This window comes from Sesamum indicum, linkage group LG16, assembly GCF_000512975.1.
Source record: "Sesamum indicum cultivar Zhongzhi No. 13 linkage group LG16, S_indicum_v1.0, whole genome shotgun sequence".
Lineage (NCBI taxonomy): Eukaryota > Viridiplantae > Streptophyta > Magnoliopsida > Lamiales > Pedaliaceae > Sesamum > Sesamum indicum.
In genome coordinates this window covers 3,261,135-3,272,741 of record NC_026160.1, presented here as the reverse complement: position 1 = coordinate 3,272,741, position 11,607 = coordinate 3,261,135, and the positions used below count along the sequence as shown (strand labels likewise).

At 38.6% G+C, this 11,607-nt stretch overlaps 1 protein-coding gene across 5 annotated transcripts; it reads right to left on the bottom strand.

The window, feature by feature from the left end:
* Positions 3,629 to 11,091, bottom strand: LOC105178661 (protein argonaute 16). 5 transcript variants are annotated; one of them, XM_020699341.1, is made up of 23 exons: positions 10,961 to 11,091; positions 9,242 to 9,478; positions 8,961 to 9,166; positions 8,655 to 8,867; positions 8,440 to 8,576; positions 8,255 to 8,352; positions 8,068 to 8,165; positions 7,818 to 7,989; positions 7,610 to 7,726; positions 7,433 to 7,540; positions 7,290 to 7,352; positions 6,999 to 7,112; positions 6,753 to 6,918; positions 6,548 to 6,660; positions 6,312 to 6,449; positions 6,094 to 6,224; positions 5,920 to 5,985; positions 5,110 to 5,206; positions 4,833 to 4,944; positions 4,676 to 4,749; positions 4,495 to 4,589; positions 4,379 to 4,410; positions 3,629 to 4,111 (listed from the first exon to the last, which is right to left on the bottom strand). In XM_020699341.1, exons 2-23 carry the CDS (start codon positions 9,455 to 9,457, stop codon positions 3,936 to 3,938), a joined length of 2,742 nt encoding a protein of 913 aa, XP_020555000.1. In that variant the 5' UTR covers positions 9,458 to 9,478; positions 10,961 to 11,091; the 3' UTR covers positions 3,629 to 3,935. The 5 variants fall into 5 exon arrangements, with proteins under 5 accessions (XP_020555000.1, XP_011100478.1, XP_020555003.1 ...); XM_011102176.2 differs by having other exon boundaries at positions 5,110 to 5,173; XM_020699344.1 differs by having other exon boundaries at positions 8,655 to 8,864.

The following is an 11,607-nucleotide window of genomic DNA, read 5'->3' as shown; positions in this document are numbered from 1 at the left end:
CACCCACTTTTGTTGGAGGACTGAATCCACTCTTTGATCAAGTATATGCTTGAGGCTCTTTTGGTCAGTCCTAATGATGAAGTGATGACCCTGAAGATAGTGTTTCCATTTGGTGACAGCCAATAGTAGAGCCAAAAATTCCTTCTCGTATGTGGAGAGGCCAAGATTCTTGGGTTCTAGTGCCTTACTTAGGTATGCTATTGGCCTTCCCTCTTGCATGAGTACTGCACCAATCCCTCTTCCACTAGCATCTGTCTCCACTACAAAGGGTTTAGTAAAATCAAGGAGTGCTAACACAGGAGAGTAGACATTACCTCCTTCAGGTGTTTGAATGCTTCTTCAGCCTCATCATTCCATAAAATGTATTCTTCTTCAAAAGTGATGTCAAAGGCTTGCTTAGGAGACCATACTCCTTAATGAATTTTCTGTAGTATCCAGTCAAGGCTAAGAAACCCCTCAAGGCCTTGAGGGAAGTGGGAACAGGCCATTCTCTTATGAACTGCACCTTTTGTGGATCAGTAGCAACCCCCTTTTCTGAAATAATATGTCCCAGATATTCTATCTGCAATTGTGCAAAGGTACACTTGCTTTTCTTGGCATAAAGCTTGTGTACCCTCAAAAGTTCTAAAACCTTCCTCAAATGTAACAAGTGATCATTCCAGCTTTTACTGTAAATCAAGATGTCATCAAAGAAAACCAATACAAACTTTCTGAGAAATGGCTCAAATACCTGATTCATTAATTCTTGAAATGTGGCTGGAGCATTGCATAGCCCAAAAGGCATGACTAGGAACTCATAATGCCCACTATGAGTGATGAAATTGGTTTTAGAGATGTCCTCTTGTCTCATTCTGATCTAGAAATATCCAGACCTCAGGTCTATCTTGCTGAAGTATACTGCCCATGCAACTCATCCAACACTTCATCTATCACAGGTATGGAGAATTTGTGCTTGATGGTAAGCTTATTAAGATATCTATAGTCAACACATAACCTCCAGCCCCATCCTTTTTCTTAACAAGCAAGACAGGAGAAGCAAAGGAACTCTGACTTGCCCTGATAATCCCACTCTTCAGCATATCTTGTACAATATTTTCAATTTCTGTTTTCTGACCATAAGCAATCTGTATGGTAGCTGCTTCCTTGGAATAGCATCAGGCATGAGATCAATCTTATGCTCTATAGGTCTCTCAGGTGGAAGGGATTGAGGCACTTGAAATACATCTTCAAACCTCTGGAGCAACCCCATAATCAGTGGGTTTTCCACCTTCTGACCAATATTGTTGCGAGTGGAAAAGAGCTTATGCACTAAACTGTAGGTCCTCCTTCCCAGCAATTCACTTAAGGGACCTGCACTTGAAACCTTAGGTTCAGTCTTTCTTGTCATTGCTTTGAGAATAATTTCTCTTCCCTTGTGAGTCACAGTAATTGTTCCTTCATCATAATCTAGCTTGACAGGATTATGGAATTTTAGCCAGTCACATCCCCCCAGTTAGAGTGTTCTAATAGGGTATGAGAATTGAGATTCTTGCATTTCCCGTTGGAGCATAGGGCATAGCTTTTGGCTTATTAACTTGTAACCATCAGCCATACTCACCTTCATTGGTGTGACCTCTTCAATCTTCAGGTTCAATGCTTTCACCACCTTCTCATCTATGAAACTATGTGTACTCCCACTGTCAATAAGTATGTGGATCTCCTTTCCATTCACTTGGCCCCTGATTCTTAATGTTCCATTGCCTATTCTTTCACACATAGCATGTATTGACATAGTAACATCCTCCTCTTCCACTCCTTCAGTTTGTTCCTCCAACTATCCAGTGTCTTCCTCATAAGCCTTGAGCTCCTCTTCATTCATTAAAATATAAGAATACCTCACCTTGCACTTATGCCCAGGTACAAAAACCTCATCACAGTTATAGCACAGGTTCCTTTCCCTTCTGGCTCTCATTTCATCTTCTGTAAGCAGCCTTCTAGGTTGGCTATTTTTATTTCTTGCTTTGAAGGCAGGATTGTAAGAGGGCTTATAAGCAGGGGTCTTACTTACAGGCCTGTAAGCATTCTTTAGAGGATTGCTTTTCAAAGATTGTTGTGTCTTTCTGATGATAGCATCCACTATTGATTCTTATTTTCTTGCAAGCATAATAGCTTGATTGAGGGTCACAGGTTTCAGTGTAGCTACATACCCTTTGATTTCTTCCTTCAATCGACTGATAAATTTCATCATGAAAAACTCCTCACCTAAGTGCTTGTTAAAAATCAACATTTGGGCTTCTAACTCTTCAAACTACTCTAGATAAGCATTTACAGTTGTTTCTTGGTGGAGTTTGTTAAATTCTGTTACCACTCTCTCATAATCCACATCCTCAAACCGTTCCATGACATTCACAATGAGCTCTTGCCATGTGGACACCCCCCTTTTCTCCACATAACCGTAGTACCACAATTTTGCTCTACCTTGCATATGAATTGAGGCTAAGGCTGTTTTATGACCTTCAGGGATGGGTATCATCTGAAAATAACAAGTGCATCTTCTAATCCAAGCCCTGGCATCTTCTCCATTGAAGAGTGGAAACTCCATTTTGTGGATAGAGCTATACCCCGTCTCATTCCAGTTGGTGTTTTCCCCACCTGCAGTTTGTTGTGGAGCTACTCTTGAGGATGACCCTTTGTCCATGGTTGCAGTCAGTCCTTCCCCAAGTACAGACTTGTTTCTGTTGTAGTTCTGTAGCTGGATAACTACACTCTTAAGTTGTTGCACAGTGACAAGTGTGTGCTCAATATTCATTACAGTGGAGTGTAATCCCTCATGTGCCTCTGTTAGATGTTCTAGACGAGCATTAGTTTGTTCCTCAGCCACTTGTCTTTTTGCTCTTTCATCTACCAACATGATATCAGTTTTTTTCTATGCTTCTTGCAGTTCCTTTAATCTAGCACCATCTGCCATTTTTAGTCCAAGGATCAAATGGCTCTGAGGCCAAATTGTCAAGAATTTACTCAAAAATTTGAGATGGGAAACAGAGAAGAAATGAGGAAGAAAGGATGCAGAGAAACTTCATAAGAATTTCATTAAAAAACTTCAAAATGTCAATCTCTAGTACATAAAGAACCAACGGATTCTTGCATTTAATGAAATTATAATTCTCAAAACAACTTCCTAGAATTGTAAGAGCACTGCTTGCGGCTCAAAAATCTGATTCTTTCCTCTTGAAGAAACCTGAGCTGCAGCTACTCAGGGCTTGCCACCCACGCCTATACCAGCAACTACCACATGTTCTTCTTTCGGCCCTTCAACAGTCTTCAAAACGACATCACTCTCGATCCCAATCCCCAATTTGTTAGCTTGCCCTAAGTTCCTAGAAATGGCGTCGTCCTTGTCTTCAATCCCTAATCCCTCTTCTAATTTGTGCACGCCTTTGATCTAACGGTTCTAGTTAGGCCTCCCCATCCAACGGTCATTTAGTGAAAGCGTGTTTCCAATCAAAATCGTGACATTATGTTGTAGCACCTCTTTTTTTTTAAATGAAATTTACCTTTTACCTAAAATGAAAATACAGTTCTTACTATCAAGAACCCTCAAATTAATCTCTTAAACTGTATGTTCACGTCTGATTTAAGACTGCTATAGTATGACGAATAAATACAACTAATACAGCAACTAAGATAACATTTTTACAAATTCCAGGCAAACAAAACAAGGGAAAGCAAGCAATAGCTCCATGCATCAAGGCATTCAAAGACAAGCAAAGATCTTCCACATCAAAATTCTCAACCCCATCACTTGGCCTACAATAAATACTCTCAGAGCTACTTTAAGATGATCTTCACCTCGTTCCATTGCCTCAACTACAGACCTCTTCGTAGGTAACACCCAACTATTTACAGCTTTTCTAGAATCCCGATGGTTTACCAAGGCGGGAAAATTTGTCGCGATTTCAGCAAAAGAACATGGATCCGGCGACGTCCTTGTGGAGCCTAGGCAGCTCAGGGACAGGGACGTTTCCTGCTGCTGTCATGCTTTTCTGACCAGATGATGTTTCAGAGGAATCTTCAAACTTCAAAAACTGGCCCATCTGTTGGGCTGCAAGATGTGCGTAAGACACCGGTGCAACTGCAATGGAAAACAGTGCAATGGCTTAATCATCTTCGCTAAATGAACTTTAGCATAGTTACAGTGATTTTACATCATAGATATAGCTAGGCATCAATTAGTAATGTAAAACATGACCGCAAAGGGTGTGAGTAAAATTTTTCCGACACTTAGGTTTTTCTTAAATATGCCTGAATTCCAGAGACGTATGTAATTTTATTCCTGGAATTCATACGAGTAGGAGCAGTTAAATGGAAACTAAGGTTTTAGCAAGGAAGTTGGAAGTACCAATGGAGATAGCAGTAGTACTCCTCTGGTACCTGGAGAAGAACAAAAATGATGTTACGTAGCTAATAATATGGCTTCGGTTTGAGAGGAGAAAACCTTAACGCCTAAAATCTTACACATATGAAAGTGAATGGACCAGATTCTGCAGATCATCTGGGGAGAAACCAATCTCATCAAGCAAGACATGATAATGAGCAGGTCGAGAAGTTCCCTATCATTTTGCATGCACATCACCAAAAAGCATCGATACGACTGATTTGATACATAATAAAGGGGAAAAGAGGGGCAGTAACTTACCATCATCCCCGCATGAGAACACATATAGAAATCATAATTTCTAGGATGAACAATTTTTGAATCGACAACAGTACCTGCAGGCAAGAGAGACAACACATTTATCCTTATTGTTGGTAGCATAAGTGTGTATAGTGTGCATCAACGGAAAGAAACAGACCGGATGGGACATTTTCAGCAGCTGAAGCTTGGAATAGCTTGGTATGGTGATTCTTCTGCGCCACTATCAGGGTGAATTTTGGAATGTCAGTCTCACCAAGATGCTGATAAGCCTGCAAGAGATTAGCAAATTTCCTCATATACTTGCTGCAAATATATGATATGATGTGAGTGTTTCCAAATTGAAACCAAAAACTCAAGATATCCGGAAGGAAATAAAACAAAAAGTGTCATCAAAAGTTCAATATGCTCTCTGGGACAAGAAACAGAAAAGGTACCTTTATCATTTGATCAAGTTCAATGTTCATAACCTGAGCAAACTGTGATTCACTCACACCATCCCTGTGAGAAAGATTATACCTATTAAGTATCAACCTAAACAGAAAAAGCATTATGCATCCAAGTTACTGATTGTAAGCCCATCAAAGAGACCAAAAGCTTCATTGCTCCTATTTCATTCTACAGTAATATTTCATTCAAAAGGAACATGGTCAACCAGCTTTCTAGCAGCATATTTAATCATGTAACCGATTGCCAATGAACAAAGGTACGTTGTAAACAGAATCGCAACAAGAGACATGCAAGCATTTGAATTTATACTGGAAGAAACTAAAATGAAATGTCAGCGTGCATAGAGAAGAAAACAATCACACAAAAGCACACAGATTTCAGAACAATAACAAGTTTGAATGGAAAGTAAAATTGCAAGAAATGTTATCCAAAGCAAGCAGCATTCGATCTGTCATAAAGCAACTACCTGCTATCCAGTCAAATCCCACAAACCTTACTTTACAGGTTAAACGGTAACAATAATTGTTTGTATCAGTTTTTATTTTATATAAAAGAATAGCGGCAAAGCAAGAAAGCAGCTCCATTTATCACACAATCATTAGAAAACAATGAAATCCAAAAAAAAAAAAGTACAAAAACCATAGATAACGCCAAAAGAAAGATAATGAATTACATATGTTTTAATAAAACAACTAGCACAGATGCATGGTGCGTTCATGCATCTGCACACCTTAGGCGCAGAAGTATATGAAGTGGTCAAATAGAAGTTTCACTGCCAGAATCTGCTGTAGCCTTACCTGAAAACAATAATCTGTGTTGGTTTTCGTCCATTGCTGGTTTCGTAGAAATCCACAAGCAGTTCCCTGAAGCATAATAGTAGAGGCATATCCTCAGCATATGCAGAAATATCATTTGTCTACTTAAGCCATAAAACAGGACTACAAATTTATAAATCATCCAGAGTGAAGCACCTCATAATACCATCGTCCTCCCCATTTGCTAGTGGCTTGAACAAAGACTCGATCATCTCGACCTTGGGCGATTGGGTTCGTACAGCTGCTCTGTATCTTGATATCAATGGCCAACTCCGGGACCCAACAACCTTACAACAGTAAGAATTTAATGTATCAAGCATAAAATATAACATGTCTGAGAGTACTATGAAAAGTTCTATTGGCAGCAGAATTACAGCAGCAATGGATGGAATATCAGATCGACCAGGAGAACCATGTGAGACATCCATCCCCAGGATCATGGTTGGTTTATCTGTAATAAGTGGAATACGACGGGAATGCTCTATCGCTAGCAACGAGTTGATTCCCCCAAGCTATCAATGAAATAAGGAAAATAGTCAGAATAAGAGAGAGAGGTCACAGAAAATGACAAGCGAAAGCGAAATTCAATCTTGTGAGGCTTTCGCATTACCTTGGAATTGATTTTTAGCAGTACATTCGTCAGGTACTGATCATTAATTTTGGAAGGAGAAATGCACTGGGTGACAATACCAAGGTTACTCAGACATTTTTTCTTCCAGGGTCCTAAGTGTAATACAAAGTTCATGAAATAATACGGTGAATGATTGGTCAGTAAAATACTCTGCAGTCTTGAAAAGGTGGAACAGAATTACTACCATAAATATCAGAATTTTTCCGTTCTGGCAAAACACAAAGCAGAAAGTCAGGTGGACCAGGTAGCTTGGCCATAATCTGTTCAAACATCTTTTCTACACGTATCACAGGGCTAGCTCTCCTACATTGGTGATCTTCCTCAATTATTGTATAAGGGCGTCCAATATGCTACATAAAACAAAACAAAAGATTTCTAATATGCTCTAGCTAGAAAAGAATAATAGAGAAAAAGAGAAGGTACAGCTTACAATGCCCTTGTTCCTCCCACAGTTGATGAGTTCACGTGAAAGATGACTAGTATCGCAACGTCCAGAGAAGTTAACAAGTGCCCAACGATCTATCCGGCTGGGGTTCAGAAGTTTCTTCAAAAGATCGAAATCAGAGCAATGAATTGATAAGTGCAAAAAATTGCCTCATCTACTTTAGGAAACAAAATCCGGAGATTAATCAAAGCAGTCCAGGAACTAAAATAGGATATTTCAATATCCTATCATTTCCTTTCCTTAAGTCATCTCAAGTGAATAGCATAAACGGAATACCTTGTTATTGAAGTTCCATCGGCCATTACGGGGTATACAATCCTCACTATTACCAACCTTCAACTGGAAGTGGAAGAGCATCAAAGTAATTGTTAGTATGCAATGCAACAAATATGTGTTAATCATTAAGGAACAATAACTACCTTTGGTGTGTCAAGGACCCGTCCATCTATTTGAGTAAGCTGTTTTTCTATTGATATACCACAAGCAACAAGGAGCGGATCTTCGTCGTACCGATAGTTTCTCACTGCCTTGAAGATTCAAAGAAGAAATGAAATCAGTATGCTTGCGAAGATGGTTATAAATATTGAACAACTTACATCAGTTATAACTCGAATTCTTTCCGGTGGCTTCTGCCTCGATTTTTCAACCAAGGATGCCCTCTGCGTTCCTGATAATGCTTTTGTGTATCTCTGGAGAGAGACAAGAGAACAGAGCTGGAATTCCAAAAGGAAAACAAAAAATTCAGTTTCTTGAATAAGAAGCTTTAGAGTTCATAAGACAACTAGAGATAAAAAAGTTTTGCACCTCCAGGGGCAGGTAATTTGGTCGTTTTGATTTTCCAACATCAAGGCATGGCATGTATGCTGAATATTTAAGTTCTATATTACGGTGCTTGACAAAATAGTCATAAACTGTAATCTCCAAGGTCTCGCCTTCATCTTTGGCACCACTGCCGCTTTTGACTTTCAGCAAGAAACTGAAAATATAAATCAATGTCTTAAGTCTTCTGGACAGGAAGGAAGATAAAACTCAGCTAGATCAACTATATACTTACAATTGCTGATTGCAGGGTTTGTCACTCAAACCTATAATTTTGAACTCCATGTTACTATGCATGGCCTTAACCCTCAAATTCTTTAGCATTTTTTTGGCCTGCACTTCAATCTCAGTGTCACGAACAAGCAGACCAGAAAGCGGGGTAAGAAGAATGTGGCAACATGCAGCTGAAAATCATAACATACCTTTAGCCAGTCAATATAGCGAGTTTCCTTCACATTCTGGTTAGCAAGAAGGAAATCCAGAACGGGCCCAGGTTTTAAGATCATGGTCGTCGATACATCTGAGAAAAGAAATTTCATAGCATTATTTTCCAAGATGCACAACGTGAGACAGTGCAACTGGAGGAATGGAAGCAAGTAGATAGTACCCATGTTTAGAGATAAGCCACCATGAGTTGGACGGAAGCTGGAATGGAACCCTCTCACGCCTGTCACACCCCCTCCAACATCAGTGAACATTCTTGAGTCATCATTAAAGAATGATTGTCGAACCAAAAGGCATCCTCTGCTTCAAATGTTCACCTTTTATGTACAAGCTAAAAACTATAAAGATACAGTCTAAAACATAATTGTCGGTATATACCGTCTCGCTGCTTGTTGCCTCAATATGATGTCTAAAACCCTGAGAGCATCTTGAACTTTTTCTGTTTCAGCACCTTGAAGGGCAAGAGATATCGTCTTCAAGGGTATTTTAGCAGCATAACTGATCTCTACCTTGAATGTATTTGACTGTAGAGTACGCTTCGACCTTTTGCTAGAGTCGTTTGGGCTTCCACTATGAGAAGGGCTACCACTACTTCACAACAGAAGATTTTGGGTCTTATTTCACAAGCAGCTAGAACAAAAAAGAGAATAACATAAACAACATGAGTTTCAATCACAAAATTACCGCTTGCCAATAGATTCCTCAAGAACCACTGTGAATTCGAAGTTGTTATGCGGCAAGGGACCCACTGTATACAAATTCTTCTCCCCATCATATGCAAATTTCTTCCCGGAAAGTTCAGACGAGTATGTTTGGTAAAGTTTATCAGTGACTTTCCTCCCAATTACCTTGCTGTCAACCATACTGTTATTCTCAGAACTTATAGAAACCTGCAATCAAATCTGATATCTTATACCCATGCTGTATGCTATTAACTTGGACAGAAGAAGGGTACTGTATTTTACGCTGTATTGGTAAAAATATTCATCTGGATATCTGACAGAAACTCTGAAATGATTTACGAGCAAAGAGATGCGTTGGCCAGAAGTCCCAAATCCAGGCCGTGTAATTATAGACCTCTTAGGCAGGTCTAGTCGTTCTGCCTTCACATCGTGTAGTATAGTTGACGCTGGTGGGGCCAAAGATGGAGATTTATCCCTTTCCTTACCAGCTTTTTCCATTTATATTTCGAATGACTAGACCTAAGACAATTAAGGAGAATGATAATTGGAACCCTCATCTAGATAAATATAGAAATTAATATTAAAGAAACAGATTGACAGACACTAAATCTAGTCCAACTTCCAGTACTTTAATACAAACGGCTGTTCCTTAAATGACATTGTAGTAGTGCTGCATGTCCAGAAACAGAGGCTGTCACAGCAACCTGGGAGTAACTACATTTATAATGATAATGCAACAGAATAACCAAAATGTCCATCTGAATTAGATAATAGAAAAAACCCGTTAAAAGACAACTTAGCTCTTAAACCAGCAAACAGAAAATCAGAAAAGAAAACATTAAAGAGAACGCTTGCAGCCCCTATTAACAGACCAAATTTAATCAACAGAAGAGTGAAAAGAAAGCGATGTCTATTCAGCCAGTCCACCAGAGAAAGGTAGACAGTTGGATTAGTTTAAATGGGTTCAACATCAAAAAAACAATTCAGAGGTGAAGCCCAAGCTGAATTCGACAAATTCTATGTCTTAATGCAAAAGGTTGACACAAGTTTGACTATGCACAGACTATATGTAAGTGGGCAAAAAAAATTTAACAAAATTTTTTAATGGATTACATCTAGCTACTCATATAATGCTCCTAATTGAGAAAGTCACATTAGATTCCTGACGAACAATCCCTAGATAGAGGTAATTTTGTTTGAGATGAAGCAAAACCAACTGACGAAAAGCCTAGAACCAAAAACACAATTGAAACAAGGCCAGGCATTTTTTAAAAAGGTACAAGAAGAAAACCAAGTACAGCTAACGCAGACGAAGAAATGACCAATGCACTAGTATGGCTCATAGTGAAAAAAACAGATATAGTATTTAGCTTAAACTATTAGACCCGACACAAAATTTCTTTGTTTCTTGCAGTTTAATTCAGTCAGTGGAAAGAAAAAAGAAGAGAATACTTCAGCGATCACCTAAAAAACACCAATGCTGAATCAGAACTACACATTAATCATATAAATGAACAATAGCTCAATTATATCCATGCTTGTTCACAAAAACCAATGACCCACAACCTAAAAACTTCACAGAGATAGCCAAATTCCCTCCAAACAAAAAAACAAGAAAAAAGAACCAGAACATCGCAAGCACAAGCTAGAATACTGGTTAAAAGCCCAAAAAACATTCAACAGAAACAACTCTTGTCAGATGGATTCCAAATGACAGCGGCGTTGAAGCAAAAAGGGGAAGGGGCAAAAAGAAAAATAATAAAAGAAAAGCTACTCAACAATATAATAGACATCATTGCTAAACAACAAGAAGTCAATGTAGCATCATATACTCCGATACTGACATGCGTCTATGCAGTTGTACAAAAGACAGTACAAATACGTATGTGTATACATATACTTCGATACATGCTTTCGTATATGTCATTAAAGATTAATTTTCTGGAGAAAAAGAAAGAAGCCCACCATGGAAGAAGATTGAAAAGGGAGAGAAAACGTCACCTGAACGATGATATTGGCTGAGAATCCGAGCAAATAGTTTTTGCCCAATAACGTAAAGAAACACACACACAAACACGCAGAGTGTGTGTAGAGAGTATATTGAGTGGTTTCTCTCTCTTCTCTATTGCTAGGTGGGGGGGGGGGGGATGGAAGGGGAGGGAAAGGAGAATTCTCCTTTTGGGAATGTTCCGGTGCGGCGAGTCTGTACACTAATGGAACCGCTTTTTCCATCTGAGCTGTGCGTTCATCTGTAGTAGTACTCCTTTTCAATTTTGACGAGGATTAGTTTTATGCTCATTGACTGGCTTATTGCGCCAGAAACAACATGTGTTTCTTGCCTTCTAGAAAATTCTTAAATTGGCCCTAACTCTTAATAAATCAAATTATATGATATTTATTTTAAATCAAATTGTTTAAATTTAATAAATTAAATTTTTAAAAAAACTTCGTCCAGTCAATTTTAGGCTTAAATCATAAAATCTGATTAAAAGTATCAAATTATTCGAATAAGACTCGTGTTCGATACAATTAAATTCGTTCAAACTTAATTTATTAATAAATCCATGATAAAAGATGCTATTAGAAAAGGAAATATGCCAATGAATTCACAATTAAAATTTAATATTATTTAGAAACTATAAGAACAT

Excerpts from the sequence above, each read along its gene's own strand:
- LOC105178661 (XM_020699341.1), bottom strand. The coding sequence starts at position 9,457 with ATGGAAAAAGCTGGTAAGGAAAGGGATAAATCTCCATCTTTGGCCCCA. Across the intron at positions 8,577-8,654 it reads AGGCAACAAGCAGCGAGACG|AGGATGCCTTTTGGTTCGAC; the intron begins GTATATACCGAC and ends CATTTGAAGCAG. Across the intron at positions 7,113-7,289 it reads GATGGAACTTCAATAACAAG|AAACTTCTGAACCCCAGCCG; the intron begins GTATTCCGTTTA and ends GATCTTTTGAAG.